The sequence below is a fragment of the Aplysia californica genome, unplaced genomic scaffold (assembly GCF_000002075.1).
Source record: "Aplysia californica isolate F4 #8 unplaced genomic scaffold, AplCal3.0 scaffold00176, whole genome shotgun sequence".
NCBI lineage: Eukaryota > Metazoa > Mollusca > Gastropoda > Aplysiida > Aplysiidae > Aplysia > Aplysia californica.
In genome coordinates this window covers 1,090,207-1,113,247 of record NW_004797446.1, presented here as the reverse complement: position 1 = coordinate 1,113,247, position 23,041 = coordinate 1,090,207, and the positions used below count along the sequence as shown (strand labels likewise).

At 42.6% G+C, this 23,041-nt stretch overlaps 1 protein-coding gene across 1 annotated transcript in view; it reads left to right on the top strand.

The window, feature by feature from the left end:
* LOC101856179 (serine-rich adhesin for platelets) overlaps positions 1–22,476 on the top strand; it is a 61,881-nt gene extending 39,405 nt beyond the window's left edge. Inside the window, exons 18-34 of the mRNA XM_013082481.2 lie at positions 2,120–2,186; positions 3,305–3,387; positions 4,152–4,258; positions 5,502–5,624; positions 6,058–6,159; positions 11,058–11,162; positions 12,040–12,155; positions 13,003–13,041; positions 13,704–13,767; positions 14,258–14,364; positions 14,828–14,972; positions 15,690–15,767; positions 16,577–16,692; positions 18,092–18,178; positions 19,052–19,130; positions 20,254–20,429; positions 21,454–22,476. Of these exons, the coding sequence (XP_012937935.2) occupies positions 2,120–2,186; positions 3,305–3,387; positions 4,152–4,258; positions 5,502–5,624; positions 6,058–6,159; positions 11,058–11,162; positions 12,040–12,155; positions 13,003–13,041; positions 13,704–13,767; positions 14,258–14,364; positions 14,828–14,972; positions 15,690–15,767; positions 16,577–16,692; positions 18,092–18,178; positions 19,052–19,130; positions 20,254–20,429; positions 21,454–21,604 (1,745 nt within the window). The 3' untranslated portion in view covers positions 21,605–22,476. The remainder of the gene's footprint in view (positions 1–2,119; positions 2,187–3,304; positions 3,388–4,151; positions 4,259–5,501; positions 5,625–6,057; positions 6,160–11,057; positions 11,163–12,039; positions 12,156–13,002; positions 13,042–13,703; positions 13,768–14,257; positions 14,365–14,827; positions 14,973–15,689; positions 15,768–16,576; positions 16,693–18,091; positions 18,179–19,051; positions 19,131–20,253; positions 20,430–21,453) is intronic.
* The last annotated feature ends 565 nt before the right edge of the window (positions 22,477–23,041 follow it).

Genomic DNA, 23,041 nt, shown 5'->3' with positions numbered 1-23,041 from the left:
CATCGGTTTCCGATGACAACCCACCATCGGCGCGATGATGGATACCGACTTACCATCGGTTTCCGACGCCAACCCACCATCGGCACGATGATGATTACCGACTTACCACCGGTTTCCGACGACAACCCACCATCGGCACAATGATGGATACCGACACACCATCGGAAACCGACGACAAGCCACCATCAGGACGATGTCGGGTTCCCACACACTATCGGAAACCGATGATCACCCAACATCAGAACGATGTCGGATAAATGTGTCTTTCCTATGGTCAGCCGATAGCACCGCTGTCACACCATAGCCTTTGCTTTGTCCATGCTCCCATCCCTATTTTATCTTAGTCGTTTGATCCTAAAAATAATTCCCTCAATCAAAAGTTGAATCTATGTCTCTAATTCAAGATGTTCTTATAAAATCAATACCAAGGTGTATATGTATATGTTAGTACAATTTCCCCAAACCTAGACCATGAGTCCATTAACAGTAAGACATGAGACTGCAGCCGTGGGTAAACAAGCTCAGCTGTGTGGGGGTTTAGTTTTGGTATAGAGGTTTTACAGCGCTCGCAACTGCATAAGGTCATATGAGCGCCAGAAGTCGTGTGTGGCTCTGAGTTAAAAAATGATGTTAAAGCACAAAAGTAAATTAATTTGGTTGTCTACAAAGATGCTACGGCTATTTAACTTTTCGAATCGAGCCGAACTACGCGGGTCGCCATTTTGTTTTGACCGGAAGTCGCGCTACTCCTCTCTTTCTCTCTCTCTCTCTCTCTCTCTCCACTGCCCACAGACAAAATTGTACGCTTTTAGTAGGCTACAGTTGTAATGGAATTCTACAATTTTTCTGTTATCACAGTGTAGAATTCTGTAGTTTAGGGTGAACACAAAATTTGTTGGCCTAGATCTAGGCTATAACGGTGAACGCGCACCGGGTGAGAATAGCTCAAAGACTCGCCTGCACTATTCTCACCCCGGGTGAGAATAGAGGTGGCCGACTAGTATAGAAGCTGGGACTGCGGGTATGGTAAACCTTGCTTACCTTCTGATGATGTTATGCCAATTGGTTGAACAGGAACCAGGACTTCTTCATGAAGTTCCAGATTCCAGATCATGGTCATGAGCAGGGGGTGTGGGTGTGTCACGGCCACGGTCGTCGTCGTAATTGGTTCATCATGTGTCTCCTCCTCCAAACTAGAATCTACTGTCTTCACAATCAATAGGTCTTGCATTGAAATAATCAATAATCAGTTCATCCAATTCATTTTCGTCTGATTTGTCTCATTCCAATCCGACTGAGATCGTTCCACATCGATGAAATACGCCACTCAGCTGATCGGTCCGCCATCTTGAATCAAATAAATTATGTAAACAAAAGCGCTCGACCACTTGGAAACAGAAAACAATCAGTTAACTTACAGTAAACTCGGAAAAAAACACTTCGTAGAGCAGAACAAAGAACTTAAAGTCAATAAGGAACAGTTCATATTTGGTTTGAACGGCAGGAAATAGTACATTAGATGTTAAACTGCATTCATGACAAATACCATTTCAGAAGTGAAACTACAACATGCGCAACTCACAGAACTATTTGTAATGTTCACACATTCATGCGCATTGGGTTTTCTCGAAACGGCAATAAAATTCTCTCTCTTTTGATGTATAATTCGTGAGGGTTCCCGTGGAAAGAAGTGTCTATCCGATTGAGTAAATATGCCCCCTGTTTGTCTAAGAATTCAGCGTAATACGGCGACGATATGTCCTCAAAAATAATTATTTAATATATTTTCAATCACTTTTGAGCAAATTTCTTAAAACATATGATGTAGATATGGTCTATCTTTCTGAATTTCATATAATTTAGTTTTCGATAAAAATAAAGTTCAGGGCCTATTTTTAGCGATATCTTAGAATAGCTTCTCGCACCTTCCGACGGGTTTCCTCAGAGCCGCTCACAAATGTCTGTTGTCATTATCTTTCATCCTCTTTTTTTTTTTTTGCGTTTGTTACTCTCAAGTCATTCTTGGCTCTTCAAGGACTTAATTATGTTACAAACACTGTAAAACGTTTAATAAGAGACGATCTCTCTGGTGAATTTCTTGTGTGTATTGTTGTTTCAGACACGATGTTGCTGGGTCCTGATCAGCTGGCTCTGAATAGAATCAACCGCTGCCTCAGTGAGGACAGGTGAGCCCTCTCCCTCTCTCTCATTTTCATGTTGCTTGTCGCTACATTTAGATTGCAAAGTTCTCTCTAACATTTTTTGGCTGTTTTTAGTTATCGGTTCTAGGACCAAGAGGTCAGAAACCAAATGTTCTATCTGCACTATCAAAATAGTAAGATTATTCGGAGTCGAATTGCATTTGAAAAAGCTTGACATTTTGTGAAATTCAAATTTTTTAAACGTCAAATTACTCAAAACTAGATACTGAGAAGAGAGAATTTGGTGATTCTGGGGTAGTGTTGTGCTTGTGTATCTGTGTTGGTTTTTTTTTTCTGAACAGACTCCTCTGCCTCAAAGTGGATGGTTGTAGAGTGCCACTGGCAGGTTGTACTTCTATTTTTTTTTCTTTCCCTATTATTTTTGTCTGCCTGTCTTGCTTTTTTCTTGGACTAGTAGATGACCATCGTTGTGTTGATGCGATTCTCTTCACTCAAAACAAACATACTGCTGCCTCAGTGACAGCAGGTCAGCCTCTTCTCTCGCCATGTTGCTTTTGTCTGTTCATGTATGTGTGTATGTGCACACGTGTGCTCTGTGTTTCTGACTTGTAACTTAACAACTGATAGACGTCATCGTGTCAGTTGTTATTGTTGTTATCGGTCCAGCATAGTGTCAGTTAAGGTGATTGTCACGAGGACGCTGTTTCAAAAATCAGTCTTAGATCTTATAGTTAATCCTTTTTGAAAATTTTGTATGCTTTATTCATTTGAATGGGTAATAACAAAATCAGCATGATATTTTCCTATGAAGTTCATTGCTCAACTGTCATCAGTGAATGAGAAGCTACCATTTTAGTGGCAATGGTACAAGCTGACCTGTTTCCCCGAGGTTGTCCCAGAATAACTCCTTTCCTTCTAAATGATTTAATTTGACACTGGTCATCGTTTTCCATGTAATTGACAGAACTGTTTAGATAGACTGTGTTGTCTGTGTCTGCGTCGACTGTTTATGACTAATGTTACCGATTGTTTTGGTTGTGTTTAATGCATTATTATTATTTGAGTTCATTATATTATTAAATGTAATATCTGGGTCTAATGCATTGGTGACTATATATTGTTTTTCTGTTTGTGTTTGATAGGCCCAAGAAATACCGCACTCTGCCCAAAGACCTGTACACACCAGCGTACGAGGGAGACATGGAGAAAGTCTTTTACTTGCTGGGTGAGAGAGACAGACTGTGTGCTCATTTTTTGTTGTTGGTAGCATCTTTTGTCTCCTGTGTGCTTTTCTCTGTACAAATTTAATTAAAAACTGTGAAACTCTGTGTTGAAGAAAGTTTCTTTTTGGAGAATGTGTCTATTCTGTTGTGTTTCCTTCAGGACTTCAAGATGCCTTTTATTTTAAGATACAAACATATTTTTAGGTTTTTCTGATGTCCTGTCCTCATTTCCTCACCTATTACTGATGTGTGCCACACTGTCTGTCTCTGGGTGCCGGGTGCTCTGGTATGTCTTGCTCCTTCTTTCCTATTATACATCTGTTGTCCTGATCTCTTCTCCTTTTTTTGTGTGTTTGTTACTCTATTGTAATACCTTTAATCTTTGGCACACATATGATCTTATTTGTGTTTGCAGCCCTTAAACTCTTACTCTTCCTAAAACTGTCTGTGGGTGATGGTTGAGGTGGGGGGGGGGGGGGGGGGGCCCTCTGATAGGGGTTGTCCTTTTAAATCTTTCCGTATTTTGTTTCTTTCTTGTCTATTGTTCCTGATTGTTCCTGTCTTTCTCTCTGCTCTATATGACCATTTGTTTGTCAATGTGTTTCTCTGTACTCAAACAAAGAGTTGAACCCCCCCCCCCCCCCCCCCAGCACAAAATAATGCTTATTGTGGGAGCATGCTTTTTCTCTCTACTCAAACTAAAACTCATTAGCAGACCCATGGACTCTGATTTGTGTTGTTTTTGTCCCCCTAACCCTCCTTGCAGTGGACGGCATGGACCCCAACATGAGGTATGAGAACCAGGAGGGCCAGACAGCACTACACGCTGCAGCCACCTCGGGTCACATGGGAACATTGTTCTTGCTACAGCAGGTGAGTGGTCTTCGCACTTGGGATTGCACGACACACCTGTCTCAGGCCGTGATTGGTGGTGGGGGGATTGTGCATGTGGTGGAGGTGGTGGTGGGGGAGAGAAGCCACAGCCCCTGGTAGACCCTACGTCTTCTCTTTCCCGCTTATTGTTTCTGCCGTTCTCTTGGGGAGAGCTTATGACCTCTATTGTAGTCTTTGGGATAGCAATGAGACTAAGTGACGTGCTGCCCCCATTGTAATCCCCCCCCACACACACACACAAAGGCATATGGCGGGCCCCCACCCCCTCTCCCCCTTCTCCAAAGCTCATGTATTTATTTATTTATATTTATTTTTTAAATTAATTGATTAATTAATTTTGTGAGGGGGGAAGAAAGTGACTAAATTGTGACCTGTGCAAACCCTCCTAGGGGGTTTTCAAGGTCTAGAGCTTACTGTGTTCGCCTCTCATTCAGTAGGTCGCGGGTTCAAAAGTTGACTGCGATGGAAAATTGTGTTTTTCTCTAAAATTTTCTCATTTCACTTCCTTTCCTGCTCTCTAACAATGCTCTGCTGTCTGCTTTTATCTCCACTTTCTGCTCCCACCCCTGCCCCCTTCTCTGAGCACCTGACTCTTTCTGCAACCTTTCTACTGCTGCTCGTTGGCTCCTTTTTACTGCTGTCTTTCAGCCACACCCCTCATTCTAGGGTACGTATGAGCTAACAACTAGCCTTCTCAGATAGGGGTGAAAAATATCGGAGGTCCCATGTGCAAGATACGCATACTAAAGATCTCATAGTGGTCCAAAATCTGTAAGAGTAGTCTTTGGTTGTCACCTGGACAAAATTCAAAAATAATTTCTACCCACCTAAAATCTTTAGTGTGTCCTATGTGCTCATATGACCGGCGAGCGCAATAAAATACTTACCAAAGTAAACTAAAAAAAAACCCTCCTACTTTCACTCCCCCGGGCATGTGTTACAGGTTGTTGGAGATTTCCCTGCAACCCAACCTCCAGTTTTGTTTTGGTTAGATAATATGGTCACTCACACAGCGTTTACCCGCTATATTTGGTTGGTGGGTGCTCTACTGTGGTTTCCTCCTTCTTTCCTATCAAACTTCTATCGTCCTTATCTCCCCTCCTTCTTTTTTGCGTTTGTTACTCTCTTGTAACACCTAATCTTTGGCACTTATATGACCTTGTTGTGTTACAAATGACGTAAAACACTTACTAAAACGTTTACTCTCTCCTTATCCCATCAGTTTGGCGGTGAGACCCACGCTCAGGACAAGAACCTGAGGACCCCCATGATGTGTGCGGCGGAGAATGGACATCTCAGTGTGGTACAGTTCCTCATCAAGGTCGGGGCCAAGGTGGAGGACAGGGTATGTTTGTTGCTTATTCTCTTAGCGGCTGTCTGTCTGCCTGTCTCGCTCTCTCTGGGTAGTTATTTGGCGTCAAGGGATGGGTGTTCTTCTTTTGCTTCAAGCAAGAAATGGTTATTATTGTATCAATTTCATTAGTGTATTAATTTTTTTCTCTATTTTCAAACCCAAAGCTGTATCTTTTTGTCTTTTTCTCTGTCTCTCCCTCTATCTCTCTTGCTCTTTCTCTCTGTCTCTTTTTGGCTTGCTCTCTCTCTGTCTCTTTTTGGCTGTGTTGTCTTTTTGTCTTCCTTGTCACTGTCTATGTCTCTGTGGATCATCCTACATTATCTCCCTTATACCATGCATGGATTGTGATGCAGATCTCATTGTGTATTGTTCTGATCACCTACCCCCCCTGTGTGTTTGATCAAGCATTCTTTGTTCGCTACAGGGTGAGGACGGGATGACCAGTCTGCACTACGCAGCCAAGGCAGGATACATAGACATTATACGTCACATCCTAGAGACCAAGCAGCTTAATGTCAATGTGCAGGTATGTGCACTGAAGGAGAGGGGGGGGGGGGGGGGGGAGAGAGAGAGAGAGAGAGAGAGAGAGAGAGAGAGAGAGAGAGAGAGATCAATTGTGACGTAACAGTACGAGAAAGAGCAGAAAAGAATATAAAAAATTGATATATGGGGGGGGGGGGGGGGGGGAGAAAAAAAAAGAGAGAGAGAGAGAGTTGTGGGATGGTAGGAAGTGAGACAGGTGTGCATGTGTATTGCCAAAGTACAGCTGTACCTGCACTAATAACTTCCTGTTTGAGACAGTCACCTGTTTGAATTACCACCATCACACCCTCCCCCATCTGCATTAAAAAAAAAAATATTGAAGTGGAACTGTCCAAGAAAACCACCTGTCTAAGATAACCGCTTTTCCTCCTTGACAGTGGGTGGTCGTCTTGGATCGGTTTGATGCGGTTGGTGTTTAGAGGATGTCAAATCTTATAGATGTGTTGTCTGTATTTGCACAGTGTGTGTGTGTGTGGTTTTATGTGTGTGTGTTTCTGTCTACATGTGTTATGCACCACAAAGTGCCATACAAGCCCTTTCTGCAGGCTTGGATGGTTCATCGTGGTGCTACAGGAACCTTGTGTTCTGGTCGCCTCTGTCTCAGCAGCTCTTGGTATTTTGTCGATCTGGAGATGGCGCTAGGCACACACATCATACTTCCTCGCACCGCATTATTGTATCGATTTTTTTAGGGGGCGTAGGGTCACATAAATGCTGACACACACCCTTTACTCTCTCGCATACTTGAAACATACTTGCTTGCATTCGCTTATCATCATGTTCACCACACATACATAGCTATCGTACAAAATAGCACATATGTTTTCACATACTTGCGTGTGGTACTATGACTGAATTCGGATGGTATACAAATGTTTAGTACAGTTTATCATAGTGTGTGCTTTTTGTGGTGGGAGAGCACCACTGACAGGACCTTTTTTTCTTTCCCTTTGTTGTTTCTATCTTGCTTTTTCCTTCCACAAACTGACTACAATTCTGTCCATGTACTATTGTACTTCTCTTTTCTCAATTTGTGTTCATGGCGTACATGTCATGAGTATAGCAAGCAATGCTAAATGCATGCTTGTCATGTATTCAGCATGCTGTGAAAAGTGTGTTTCCCTTAAAGTGTGTCAAGCGTGTAGCGTGCACCACAAAGTGCCTCACGGGGCGTGTACCCTGGGTGGTTCATCGTGGTGCTACAGCATAATGTCCTTGTCCCCCCATGTCCTCTCTGTATGCCTGTCTTGGGCTCAGACTGAGGGGGGACAGGACTACACTAAAGCTACAACGAGAGGGAATGTCTGCTCCATGTCTTCGGGATTTTTCACTAGTATTTAAAGTACAGGTGTCTGAATAATGTATGGGTTGTTGGATGGGTTCTTCTGTGTAATTTGTTCTTTCCTTCCTGTCAAACATCTATTGTTTTTATCTCTTCACCTTCTGTTCTTGGTACTTTCCTTTTTAAAATTTAGTAAGAGTTTAACAGCACTCGCAACTGCGTACGGTAAAATCAGCACACGAAACACAAGTTGGTTGCATTCACAATTCACAGCATGGCTTGGTTGAGGTTGATGTTTCGATTGAAATGTAAAAAATTTGTGGCAAAAATCTCGGTTTTAAAATAACATTTTAAATTTTATAATCTGCAGCACTTATGTGATCTTTTTGTGTTTCTAGTGCAGTAAAACTAAACCTGAAAAACTTAATTGATATGAATGTGTTCAGGGTTTCTCTCTTTCTAAAAAAATATGTGAGTGAGCAGTGATATATGCATGCTTTGTGAGTATGACTGTGATGTGTGTCTTTGTGTCTTGTAGCCCTACTGTCTTGTGTGTTCCCCAAAGTGTGTCAAGCGTGTAGTGCGCACCACAAAGTGCCTCATGGGGCATGTACCCTGTGTGGTTCATCGTGGTGCTACAGCATAGTGTCCTTGTCCCCCCATGTCCTCTCTGTATGCCTGTCCTGGGCTCAGACTGAGGGGGGACAGGACTACACTAGAGCTACAACGACAGGGAATGTCTGCTCCATGTCTTCGGGATTTTTCACTTGTGTTTAAAGTACAGGTGTCTGAAGGTATTGATTGAGGTTGTTGGCTGGGGTAGTTTGCTCTGTCTTTCTTATGAAATATGTACTGTCGTTATCTCATCTTCTTTTTTATGTATATTACGCTCTTCTATCTATGGCACTAATATGACCTATTTGTGTTTAAGTGCCGTAAAACTCTCACTAAAACTGAAAAACTTAATTGATATGAAATTGTCATTTTATGATATTACATTGTGTCTTGTCGAGTGATCTTTTTTGTGTGATCCACAAAGTGTGTCAAGTGTGTAGTGTGCACCACAAAGTGCCTCACGGGGCGTGTACCCTGTGTGGTTCATCGTGGTGCTACAGCATAGTGTCCTTGTCCCCCCATGTCCTCTCTGTATGCCTGTCCTGGGCTCAGACTGAGGGGGGACAGGACTACACTAGAGGCTACTATTTAAAGTATAGGTGTCTGAATGTGTGTGGGTGCTAGACTCACATAGACTGGTGTAGTTTGCTCCGTCTTTCTTTTGGAATGTCTACTGTCTTTATTTCATCTTCTTTTCTTTGTATATTATTACTCTCTTGTATCTTTAGCACCATGTGACCTATTTGTATTTAAGTGCCGTAAAATTATCACTAAAACCGAAAGACTTAGTTGATATGAATGGGTCCTGGATCGCTAAAAACAACAGCATATGAATGGGTTATTACATTATATTACATTTGGTCCTGTCAAGTGACCTTTTTGTGTGATCTACAAAGTGTGTCAAGTGTGTAGCGTGCACCACAAAGTGCCTCACGGGGCGTGTACCCTGTGTGGTTCATCGTGGTGCTACAGCATAGTGTCCTTGTCCCCCCATGTCCTCTCTGTATGCCTGTCCTGGGCTCAGACTGAGGGGGGGACAGGACTACACTAAAGCTACAATGAGAGGGAATGTCTGCTCCATGTCTTCGGGATTTTTCACTAGTATTTAAAGTACAGGTGTCTGAATGTGTGTGGATGGTAGGCTGGTGTAGTTTGCTCCTTCTTTCTTATGAAATGTCTACATGTCCGTACAAGTGATCCCATCCCCTTTTCTTTGTATTATATTCTCTTGTGACACATAACCTGTGGCACTATGACTTTTTTGTGTTTTAAGTGCATTTAAGCTCTTAACTAAGACTGAAAAAGCGTAATTAATATGAATGTGTTAAGGGTTTCACTCTCTCTAAAAATAATCTGTGACTGAGCGGTGATATGCATGCTGTGTGAGTATGACTATGATGTGTGTCATTGAAATAGGTCACCTGGTTGTTTCATGAAGCCCAACTGTCTTGTGTGTTCCCCAATGTGTGTCAAGTGTGTAGCGTGCACCGCAAAGTGCCTCACGGGGCGTGTACCCTGTGTGGTTCATCGTGGTGCTACAGCATAATGTCCTTGTCCCCCATGTCCTCTCTGTATGCCTGTCCTGGGCTCAGACTGAGGGGGGACAGGACTACACTAGAGGCTACTATTTAAAGTATAGGTGTCTGAATGTGTGTGGGTGGTAGGCTGGTGTAGTTTGCTCCGTCTTTCTTTTGAAATATCTACTGTCCTTATTTCATCTTCTTTTCTTCGTATATTACTCTCTAGTATCTTTAGCACTATGTGACCTATTTGTGTTGTGCCATAAACCTCAGTAAAACTGAAAAAAAAAAAAATTAACCCCCTGGGGCAGTGCCACTGACTGAAGTGTCTTTAGGCCATTCCCAAAGGGGGGACATTTCTTGTTCAAGCAAAGTAGAAATGTAAATGGGCTGATTCATGTCATGCTCATAACTGCCTGATCTACAACAGGGAACTGCTGCCTTTTCTTTCCTGATCCTTACTATATTGTCATTTTCCTCTACTTCTTTTGTATGTTTGTCACTCTCTTGTGACCTGCTATTTCCGGGGTGCCTTGATAGTCGAAGCAGACCTTGTGCTGTTAAAGCTAGAGAGGTGAGCAATCTAAGTCTGATTCCCTGTAAAGATTTCTCTTTTCACACCCACCCCTTGGTGCTCATATAACCTTATGCAGTTGGGAGCACTGTGAAACCCTCTACTATAAAAAAAACAACTAGTTGATATGAATGTGTCATCGTCAAGTGACCTGTCTTGTGTGTTCCCCAACATGTGTCAAGCGTGTAGCGTGCACCACAAAGTGCCTCACGGGGCGTGTACCCTGTGTGGTTCATCGTGGTGCTACAGCATAATGTCCTTGTCCCCCCATGTCCTCTCTGTGTGCCTGTCCTGGGCTCAGACTGAGGGGGGACAGGACTACAATAGAGCTACTCCTTGTGGAAATGTCTGCTCCATGTCTTCTGGCTGTTATTTCTGTCTATCGGTCTCGCTTTGTCTTGGTACTAAATTAAATTTTTTTTTATCAATGTGCTTCTCCTTCTTTAATCCCAATGTGATTGGAAGCCACCACTAGTATGTCTTTATTTTTCATTCCTTGTTTTTTTTTTCTATCTGTCTTTCTTTTTTTCCTGCATCAAGTGGCCTTTATTGTTTCAGTGTGCTTCTGTTTATTCAAACATATCAGGTTAGTACGAAATAACTGTGGGTGGTTGGTGGGTGCTTTGGTGTGGTACGCTCCTTCTCTCCTATCAAATCAAACATGTATTATTCTAATCTCCTCTACTTTTATGTGCTTATTACTCTCAATCTTAACACCTCTTATCTTCAGCACTTATATGGCCTAATTGTTTTGCAAGTGCTGCGAAACTCTTACTAAAACAAAATGACTTGTCATTGTTTTGATGTCTTTCTCTGCTTTACTCAACAACAAAAAAACCCCCCTGTGCATTCATCTCTGACCTGGCTGTGCTGTGTCTTGTGTCCTTTAGGATGACGGTGGCTGGACGCCCATCATCTGGGCCACCGAGTCGCTGCTGACCGATGTGGTCAAGTATCTGCTGTCTCAGGGCGGGGATCCCAACCAGAAGGACAATGTGAGTTCCGGGGAGAGTGTAATGTTTTTGTGTATGTGTGTGTGTAAGTGCTTTTGTGTTTGAGTCTTTGTTTGGACGCATATGTGTTTGTGTATGTGATGCGGACACACTACAGTTTGTCACATGTGTGTCCGACTCGACAAATTGTGTGGCGTGGGTGGTTGGAGGGTTGTGGAAGTTGTGACTTTGTGTGCTCATCTCTTTGCTGCTAAGTAGATTGGAGTTGTGTCCAGATTTTTTACTTTCTCCTACTTCTGTGCTGTCACGAGCTTCTGTTTTGTATTACCATATATTTGTTCTGCTACTTTTTTGAGTAGTGACTGTCAGATGTCGTTTTGGAAGGTGTAAAGTGTTCATGTATGATGTATACATTTTTCATTTATGTGTCTCCCCCCCCTCACCAGAGCAGTCTAGTGGTTGGATGGTACTACTGTTGGGTCATACTTCTGCTCTTTCCCTCTTTCCCTCTTTTGGTTCTGTCTTTTGTCTGTGTTGCGACCTGTATTTGTAAAGTGCTGAAGCCTGTGTTTTTTAATGGGGGAAGAGTGCTACATAAATTTTCAGTCATTTTATTATTTTCATGTGTCTCACTTTTCCCCTACATTAAATGGCCTTTGTGGTGTCAAAGTGCTTCTCTTTACTATGATGAAACTGTGTATGATGTGCACTTTGCGTTAGTGGTTGGCGACTGCTGTGGTGTGGTTTGCTACTTCTTTCCTATCAAACATCTATCATCTTTATCTCCCCTCCTTTTTTTGTGTTTGTTGCTCTCTTGTAACACGTCTAATCTTCGGTGCTTATGTGACTTTTTTGTGTTGCAAGTACTGTAAAACTGTTACTATCACTAAATCTAAACATACACTTGTTCTTGGCACAGGAGGAGAACACAGGCCTTCACTGGTCAGCCTACTCGGGCAGTCTGGAGATTGCTGAGATGTTCCTGGACATGGGCTGTGAAATGGACACTCCTAACGAGCATGGCGATAGAGCACTGTATGTACACGACACATTGTCTACACACTGTATATTATGTGACACACCGTCTACACGCTGCATGTACATGACACAATGTCTGCACATTCTGACTACTCGACATGTCATCTACACACTTTACATTCACAACACACTATCTAAACACTGTGGGTACATGGCGCACTGACTGCATTTTATAAAAGTAATTCTATAGGGACATGCAATTCGACGTACAGTTTCCACAACACTCCAGTCTTCATACAACTTTCTTACTTAACACACCTTCTATTCACTCTTTGTTATTTAAGGGTCAGTGAGAGTTGTGCTTATTGTTTCAAGTTTAGTGAGAGGTATGTGAAGTGAACTGTGTGCATTATACTGTACTCTTATTGCTGAAAGCTTTATGTAATGAGCTGTGTGTTATTTTACGTTGATGAGAGCTGTATATTTTATGTGTGTGAAACAGGCTTGCTAACTGTCCTGATTTTCCTGGGACTGTCCTGGATTTAGCAACAGTAATTTGAGAGCCGTATGACATACACTAAGTCAAAGTCAGTCCCACTTGATGTAATTGTGTTGGTTGTTACATGTAATCTGATATTATATCTTTTGGTGTCCTTGATAGGTTTTGTGAAAGTTGTCAAGCCTGGTGAAGTTTTGATTTTGATGAGGTGTGTGTATGTGTGTGTGAAGTGTTAATGTTAATGAGGTGTGTGGGTGTGTGTGTGTTTGTGTTTTGTTGTGTTGTCAGTGAGAGGCTGGTGTGTGTGTGTGTGTGTGTGTGTGTGTGTGTGTGTGTGTGTTTGTGTGTGTGTGTGTGTGTGTGTGTGTTTCTCGTATTTAATTTGTGTTCTGATCTTCTCCACAGCCACATTGCAGCCAGACAAGACCACTATGACATAGTGGTGTAAGTACATCTTTCCTCCCTATTTATTTTTCACTCTCTCGTCTTCCATTCTCTATCTCATTCTCTTCACCCCTCTCTCTCCCTCCCTCCCTCCACCCCCCTCTCTCCCTCCTCCCCCCCCCCCATCTGTCTCTCTGTCTCTCTCTCTGTCTCTGTCTCTCTCTCTGCCCCCCCCCTCTCTCTCTCTCTCTCTCTCTCTCTCTCTCTCTCTCTCTCTCTCTCTCTCTCTCTCTCTCTCTCTCTCTCTCTCTCTCTCTCTCTCTCTCTCTCTCTCTCCACCCCCCCCCTCTTTAATGCATAAAATATACATTCTCTCCTGTGCATCTCCTCTTTTCTTTCAACATTTTCCATTTGGGGTTTTTATTACATGGATGTGAACATAATCAAGTTTTATGCCCTTGTTGGGTTTATTTCTGTTGTGGGAACAAAACTTAACCATATGAATTTGTGGGCATGTGTTGGTGTGGGCAGATGAGTACAACTTTTCTATTTGAATTATGGTGAGAACAGCTATTTGTTTGATTGTTTAAGAGTAGTTTTACTATGTGAATAATGGTGGTCCTGGAAGCGCTTCTGTACTGCGTAGATAATAATAGTGTGACGATGTGCCAGCTGCGTCCCATTTTGTAAGGAACTGTTATTTTTTTCCCTCACCCCCTCAGACTGCTTCTAGCCCGTGGTGCAGACGTGGACACCAAAAACAACAAGGATGAGACGCCTGTCGAGGTGGGTGTTCTGGCACGTGGGTTTTTAGGGGAGTAGTGGACGTAGTGGGAGGGTTGGGTTTGTTGAAGTATCTGCCGTTGATTTGGGAAGAGAGGGAGAAGGAGAGCATAGAAAATGTGTTTGTCATCAAGATAAGTTAAAAATAATAGCTTGACAACAATTGTCTCTCCTCCCCCCCCCCCCCCCCCATTAAACTACAAGTGGTTGGAGGGCACCACTAGGTGAGTTCTATGATAATGATAATAATTATAACTTATAACATTAGTATAGTGCAAATTTCCTCTCAATTGCAAGCTCTGGGCGTTTTACAATATTTATGGTAATATATAGCATACATATTATAGGTTCCACTTTTTTTTCTTTGCATATGATGTTTTTGTTTAATTTACTTTTTGTATACAAAATGACTCACTGTGTTGTGCTCCTCTTAACTCAATCAAACTGTAACTGACTCACTAACACAACCTCATATTGTCCACCCTTCCTGTAGGCGTGCAGCAACAAGTGTGGGCCAGTATGGACTTCCCTCAAGGTCAACCAACAGTTACGCAGCTTTGCAGCCAGGAAACTGATTCAGCCTGAGAAACTGCTGGAAAGGTATGTGTGTTTTGATAATGGTAATAAATGGCATTTATCCAGTGCATTTCCATTATAATATGTTTAGGGCAATTTCTGAAAACAGGATTCTTTCACTTGGAGTTCATTCATAAGATGAACTATCAAAATAAGTTCTCTTGTTTTGATTTAATGACCAATTAAGTGGCGGATATGTCATTTTTAGATTTCTTGCCAAAAGAGGGTCCCGGTATAGTTGGTTTACCCCCTTCGGAGATGAAGAGTCAGAAGATTTGCTTTGGCTCGTCGACTCTGCAAGTTTGATGCTGGCTTTCAGAAGAGCACAGCCCGGCTGATGTGAATGAATCTGCAGGGATACGACTCTGTGTATTGGGTCTCAGTGCAATGTATTGGGGACGTGATAATTTGTAAGTGTGATCGTATTGTGTTACAGATAGGAGTCTGTGAATTTGTGCGTAATTGTCTATTAATGGGTCTTCTTCAGGGACATGACCATGGGCCGAGAGAAGAACCCCATCGCTTGTGTGAACGCAGAAGACAACGAAGCGTGCCCAACGGACTTTCTGTATGTGGTGGAGAATGTGGAGACTTCGCCTCTCAACATCAACGGCATTATCACCAGCCTACAGGTGGGGTTGCTCATTGTGCTTGCTTTTTTTCTCAACCTTTTGTCGTGCCTAGTTTTGTGTTGATGTGATGCTGATATAATTTCTTGTCAGCATTTTTGGAAGAAATGCTCCTCTCAAGGCTGGTGGGAAGGGTTGTTCACACTCTACGTGTGCATTAAGCCTTGTGTTGCTGTTGTCTATTCCCTAAGTTTACGGTGGAAATTTTAAATGACCAACCAGCCCTTTCTGGTCATTTTGGGATGATTTTACAAAGATGTAATTAATGAACCAATAAAGATGACACAGTGTTAAACTGTAAAAATTCTAAATGGCCTTTATGGTATTGTTAACCATCTTTTTACTCAAACTTAACTGACTGTGGCATCTGTTAGGCTCATAACTGAAAGGTCATTGGTTCACAACTGGGTAAAGGGCCCTACTTGTGTCCTCGCAAAAAAAACTTTCCTCTGTTTACCATTGTTGGAAAAGGTACACGACTAAAGATGTGGAAAAATTTGTCTGCAAGCGTTTAAGCACCTAATCAGCTGCTTGCACTGTATTCTTTCTGGGGAGCCGAAGGTCTGCTGTGGTAGTGATAGTTATAAAGAACAGCGTGTATTGAAAAGCATAGATCCATGCCATATAAATGCAATTATAATTATTATTATTGTCACTGTTACCATTTTGATGTACTTCTCGATGCAGCTGCTAACCCCTTTGTCTGTTTTTTTTTTTCAGAGTTGTCGCTGCAAGGACGACTGTGCCTCCATGTACTGTGTATGTGGTCGCAGTAGTGTCAAGTGTTGGTATGATAAGGTGAGTAGTGTGTGTGTGCTTGTTCTGGACGAATAACAACATGTGTTTGTGTGGGTGTATATGTGTTGGTGTGCCTCTTTTCATCCGTCTGTGACAAATAAATTACAATCTGGTATAAAAGGCAAGGAACAAATATTGTGAGTGTATATGTCTGAAGTTGCTGAATCTTGAACATCAGTTGATGAAAAAGTGAATATAATTTTGACATTTCTTCTCTGAATTAATGGACACGAATCTCCTATGATTGTCCTTACTAAGCCCAAAATGTAACATAAAATTATTTTCGTTATTAATGTCTGTATGCTAGTGCATAGTGATAATGAATATATATTAGCTACTTGCCATTGGAACTAATGGGCGTCAACAAATGTGCCACATTTCTTTACAGTGTATATTTTTGTCTTAAAAAATCAAAGATCTTACAATTATAAACAAGAGAAAAGGTCAGGCTGATTCTATAGTCTGCTATATTGTTTTGAAAAGTTATTTCAGTCTTGCTTTTGCGGGTGGTTGGCGGGTGTTCTGGTGTGGTTTGCTCCTTCTTTCCTATCAAACATCTATCCTCCTTATCTCCCCCTCCTATTTTATGTTTGTTACTCTCTTGTAACACTTCTAATCTTCTGGCGCTCATATGACCTTATGCAGTTGCAAGCGCCGTAAAATCTCTACTAGAACTAGAAGTTTTGCTTTTTTTCCCATAACTTAATAACCGATATCTTGTTAAAGTATTTTTAAAATAAATAAAAAAACCCAAAATAACTGTATTTTGGTGAGTGTGTTTAACAGTATGATGTCTCCCCTGTCCCCAGAGTGGTCGTCTGCTGGAGGAAGTGAACCTGGTGGACCCGCCGCTGGTGTTTGAGTGTAATCGAGCCTGTCGCTGCTGGGTCAACTGTAACAACCGAGTGGTGCAGAATGGAATCACGTGAGTCACGCTTACTGCTTGCTGGTGCTGGTGTGTGTTTGTGTGTGTGTGTTTGTGTGTGTGTGCGGTGTGACACTGGTAGTTTCTACCATCCCTCTTTTATGTCAGTCTTACCTTGTCCTCAGCCCTAAATGACTGTTATATATCTGATTTAGTTGGGTTTTTTTTACCAGCTACCTCATTCCATATCATAAAAGGTACCACTGGTAGGTCCTCCTTCTGTTCTTCCCCACTGTTGTTTCTGTCACGCCTTTTCCCTGCACCAAATGACAGTTATTGCATTGCTGTGCTTCTCTTTACTCAACAACAAACTTTCTCCATATGGGGGGTTTGCTGGTGCTCTGATGTGGTTTTCTCCTATTTTCCTATCAAATATCTATTTGCGCTCCTATGACCTTAGCAGTTGCGAGCGCCGTAAAACCCTATACTACAACAAATATCTATTTTCTTTATCTCTGCTCCTTCTTTTCTTTTGTATGGTACTTTCTTGTAATGCTTCTAATTGTCAGCATTTATATGACCCAATAGTGTTGCAAGTACTGTACCGTAAAGGTCAAACTCTTACTAAAAAGCTAAAAATAAGTGTACTCCATATCTGACCCAATGTGTATACATGTTGGTACTCCCGATTGATGGTTTGAAGGCACTACTTTTTTTCTCTACTTCTGGTACTGTGTTGTTTCAGTCTGTCTGAGTGGGTGGTTGGCGGATGCTCTGGTGTGGTTTGCTTCTTCTTTCCTATTTCTATTAAACATCTATCGTCCATATCTCCCCTTTTTCTTTTTTGTTTGTTACTCTCATGTAACACCTCTAATCTTCTGGTGCTCATATAACCTTATGCAATTGCGAGCACCGTAAGACCTCTACTAAAACAAAAACAGTCTGTCTGACTCACGCTTTTCTTGCACTTTGTGACAATGGGAGGTTGGAGGCTGCCACTGGTAGGACCTACGTCTTCACTTTCCCTCTGTTGCTCCTGTCTGTCTTAACTTTTCCCAGCGCTAAATGACCATTATTGTGTCAATCTGATCTCTTACTCAACAAACATTCAAACTCAGTGACTGTTATTTTGTCAATGTGCTTCTCTTTACTCTAAAAGCACTCCTATCTGTGTGTGTGTGTGTGTGTGTGTGTGTGTGTGTGTGTGTGTGTGTGTGTGTGTGTGTGTGTGTGTGTGTGTTCTCTTTGTGTGTTGTTGTCCCTCCCCCACTCCTTCTTTCCTATCAAACATCTATCGTCTTTATTTCCCCTTCTTCTTTTTTATGTTTGTTACTCTTTTGTAACACCTTTAATCTTCTGGCGCTCATATATAACCTTATGCTGTTGCGAGTGCCGTAAAACCTCTACTAAAAAAACATGAAACCTCCTCATGTGACCCAGCATGCTCTCTATGTTTCAGGTGTCGGCTTCAGCTGTTCCGCACAAACGGCCGGGGCTGGGGGGTCCGCACTCTGATGGATGTGCCCAAAGGAACTTTTGTCTGCGAGTGAGTCAACTGTTGTGTATTGTGTTACTCAGGGCAAATCTGTGTAGTATGTTATTCTTTGTGCATGTGTTATGTATCTGTGGTGTGATGAAAGTGCTAGCGGATGGTTGGAGGGCGCCACTGGTAGGTCCTACTTCTTTACTTTCCCTCTGTTGTTTGTGTCTGTCTGTCTTACTTTTCCCCAGCACTGAATGACCGCTATTGTGTCGATATGCTTCTCTTTACTCAAACAAACAAACATGATTGTGCAGTGGACTTTATATTGTCTGGGGTTGACCCAGAACAACCTACTTGAGAAGCGTTAACAGGTGGATGACGGGGAAAGACCAGGAGGATAATGTAGCTTTTTTTGATAGTATCCGAACAAAGGAATGAATGGAGAACCATGATCGCTGATGTCTGCAGCAAATGTGGCAGTTGATGATGATGATCTGTGTAATGTGTTGCCTGCTGTGATGTACCTTTGTTCAGTGTCTGTGTTGTGAAGTACACAGTTTAGAATCTTGCGTGTAGTGTACTGTAATTTACACTTTGTCTCTGTCTGTTGTGTAGTGTACTGTGAAGTACATGTTTTGTGTGCAGTGTAGTGTGCTCTGATCTACACCTGCTGTGTACTGTACTGGAATGTTGACATCCTGTGTGATAAATAGTGCGTTCTGGCATAAATTTATCTGTCTGTCTGATATATGTGGTGTGTTGTGTTCTGGGTAGTACACTTTGTCTTTTATCCATGCTGTGTATAGTGTGCATGTTTTCATTTTTTAAAAAAAGTTTGTGTTTTTTGCAGTGTGCTGTGTTGTGCTGTAGCTGTTGTGCAAATGTGGTGTGTAGCGTACATTCGTACATCTTTTACATGTCCCCTATGTGTTTCAGATACATTGGTGAGCTGATCTCTGACTCGGAGGCCGACAGAAGGGAAGATGACTCCTACCTCTTTGACTTGGACAATAAGGTATGTCTTTCTGGTCCTAGCAGTCTGTGCTGTCATGGGTATTTTTGTACTCAGTGAAGTCCACTTCAACCAAAATCTGCGGGACCACTGAATTTTTAAAAGTTTTAACTGGGTTTTTGGTTTAGATTTCGGTTCACTGTTGTTTTTTGGATTAACAGTGTTTGGTATAAGCACACTCTACAGTATATATGTAGGAAGTCAACATATGGGGGTTACTGTGCTATACAAGTGTCACGGCAGGGTTTTTGGGTGGTTGGCGGATGCTCTGGTGTGGTTTGCTCCTTTTTTTTTTTCTATCGAACATCTATCATCTCTCCGTCTTTTTTGTGTTTGTTACTTTCTTGTAACACTTCTATCATCTTCAGCACTTGTATGACATTGTGTTGCAAGTGCTGTAAAACTTACTACTAAAACCAAACATAGGGTTTCATTGGGTTGGTTTGCGTGTCATGATATGGTTCACTGTTTTGGTTGTGGGTGGTTGGAGGGTTGGTCTTATTTCTATTTTTTCCCTCTGTTGCAACAACAGTCTATATTGCTTTTTTCCATACAGTAAATAATGCAGTGTGTCTGTGTGCCCCTCTTTACTCATACCAAAAAAATACAAACTTAAGTAATTATAATAATTGTCTCATGTGTCAAAGGAAAATTTCACTGACTGTATTAGTTTTAGACTTTGTGTAAGGATACGGCTTCACTATTAAAAAGTGGCAATATCACTGTACTGGTCTGTACATATGTCTCTTTTTGGCCTTCACCTTGTGGACCATACATGGCGGGGGTGGTTGGTGGGTGCTCTGGTGGGGTTTGCTCCTTCTTTCCTACTAAACATCTTTGGTCCTGATCTCCCCTCTTTCATTTTTCTGTGTTTGTTACTCTCTTAGGCACTTATATGACTTCATTGTGTTGCAAGTGCTGTAAAACTTTTACTAAAACCAAAGGAACATGCGTTGGTCCCCTGCAGGCGAGGTGGTTAGAGGACACCACTGGTAGGTCCCACTTCTTTTCTTTGTCTCTGCTGTACCCCTCAGTGTTTCTCTTCTTCCTGCTCTAAATAACAGTAATTGTGTGTGTGTGTTTATGTTTGATTCTTTCAACTCAAACAAATGAACCTCTGCTGCAGGATGGAGACACGTACTGCATTGACGCTCGTCGCTATGGTAACATCAGTCGCTTCATCAATCATCTGTGCGAGCCAAACCTGATCCCGGTGAAAGTGTTTGTGGAACATCAGGACCTGCGGTTCCCACGCATCTGCCTCTTCTCCTCAAGGGACATCCAGGCTTACGAGGAACTAGGGTATGTACCCTCTGGTTTTTGTGTGTCTGTGTGGATGGGAGCCTATGCCGCCACTGTGTGTTGGTGATAGTGAGAGATAGACTGCTTGCTGGCACAGTGTTTTCGGTTTGGGTTTATGAGAGAGGGCGAGAGAGAGAGATGGACAAATTCGAGTGTTTGTACAGTGTTTATGTCGGAAATAGATTACCTTTGTTCTTCTATATGATTTACTCTTGTGAATGTATCGCTTTATTGACCCTCCTCTGCCTTAACCTCCACTGACACCATATATTTTTTTCTTTATTGTCACCCTCTCTTTATCTTTTGATCCACTCTGTCTCCTATAATGGTGTCTGTGGTGTATAGGTTTGGCGTTTTGCCGGTGCAGGTAGCAGACATGGGTTTAATTTCCATGTGGGGACAACTTTTGTCAAGTATCTTTGTCTTCTGTTGGGACGTTGTATCCCTCTTAACCCGTTTTGCTTTGACAGGCAGGGTCGAAGCAGGCCACCTCCTGTTTGGCTCTCACTTGAACGAAATGTCATTTTTGGGGAAGGCACTTTACAGGAATTTTCATCGTCATCCAGGGGAGAGGGTTTACTTGGCCATAGACCGCTAAGATAGGTTTGATAGTGTTTGAGAGGGTAACTGGCTACTTGCTTTCTTCACTCCTCGAGAAGCCAAGAATGTTTCTGAGTGCTCTAGAAGCTGGTAGGATAATAAAATAGATTGTAAAGTGTATGGACCTTTTTGTTGAGTGGGGATATTCACTATAGGCCTACAAATGCTATTTATTAAGTAGTGTCAATGGGGGCATAAAACATTCCCCCCCCCCCCCCCCCCCCCCAAAAAAAAATAATTATTTTTAAAAAAAATAAAAAAATTCTGCCCCTACTGTTGCCTTCTTCTTTCTTCTTTGTTTCCCCTTTTTCTCCTGTTTGTTCTGTTCTACGTGAAACAAACTCCCCCCTCCCCCCCTCCCGTCTCTTCCTTTTTTGATTTGACTCGGGCTATCTCATCATCTGCTTTGGTTGTTCCCTGACAGGTTTGACTACGGTGAGAAGTTCTGGATCATCAAGTGGAAGCACTTCACCTGCGCCTGCAACTCCAGCAAGTGCAAGTACTCTAGTGAGACCATCAAGAAGACTCTGGCTGAGTACAAGCTACGCTACCCCGACGAGCAGGTGGATAGTTAATGGTCAGTGGATGGTCAGTTCAAGCTACCTTATCTGGACGAGCCGATGGATAGTTATTGGTCAGCGGATGGTCGGTGGAAGCCTTGCTACCCCGGCGAGTAGGTGAATAGTGAATGGTTAGGGTCATTTCCAGGCGGTAGTCTGCGCAAGTTGTGCTGCCTTGATGACCTTGAGTGGACCTTGGCCACTACCTTCTTTACAAGTTGCACGGCCCGGTCGATTGGGCAGACAGTTAGTAGTTTGTGGTCACTACTGCTTCACAGTTCAGGACCGAGTGAGTGGATCGTTGTTGGTGGTGGTCAGTGGTTCTTATCTGAGGTGGTTGTTTTGAATTATTACCCAGGCTGGGGGTTGGGGGGGAGGGGGTGTGGGGGGTCGGTGGTCAGTAGATCAATGAACAGATGTACAGTTTGTTGTTAGTTCAAGCTCTGTGTCACCCTTATGGACAGAGGTCAGTTGTTGAAAGTTACGCAATTCCAAATGGACGGATGGAGTTGGGCAGTACAAGCTGTGCTGTCTGATTGAATGTGAAGGTCACTTGAGTACCCTGATGGTTGTGTTGGTCACTCGAGTACCTGGATGTTGACTGTGATGGTCACTACTTTATGCTGGACGTGTGTTTGTGTGTTCACTGATGTGGCTATGGCTGTGTGGAGGCTACTGAGTCCAGCAATTCCGGTCTGTCATTATTGCATGATATAAACTGTACAGCCTTCCCTCTTCCGGCCACAAACGCCCTTCCTTTCAATGCTTGTCGACGGGGAAGAAAGACTTTTTTAATTTGTAGGTCACAGATGTCCCTGGTGCGGTTTGCTCTCTTCTTTTCTATCTGTCGTTGTCTCATCTCTTTCTTTCTTTTGGTAAGTGTTTTACGGAGCTCGCAACTCAACTGCATAAGGTCATATGAGCGCGCGGGACACATTAAACATTTTCAGCTGGTAGGAAATTTTGAATTTTTGCCCTGGCGGCGGCTGAAGCCTACTCTTATCCATTTTAGACCACCAAGGGATGTTTAACGCGCACAGCTTGCACACTGGACCTCCGAAATTTGTCGCCTTTGTTCGAAAAGGCTAGGTGTAGATCTTTCTTACCAGAAGATCAGGTGTGTGGCTGAAAGACAACAGAAAGAAGGAGGCAAGGAGTAGAAATAGGAAGGCTGCAGAAAGAGTCGGGAGCCTAGAGGAGGGGGCAAAGGAGGTGAGGGGGTAGGGGCAGAAAGTGCAGACGAAAGAACATTGCTAGAGAGCTGGAAAGGAGGTGAAAGGGGACAATTTTAGAGAATATTTTTCTGTTGCTGCACATATTCGAACCTGGGACCTTTGAATGAGAGGCAAACACCTTAACCTCTAAGCCACGAGAGCCCCCGACCCCTGACTCATCTCTTCTCCTTTTGTTTGTATGTTACACTCTAGTAACACTTTTAATCTTTGGCACATA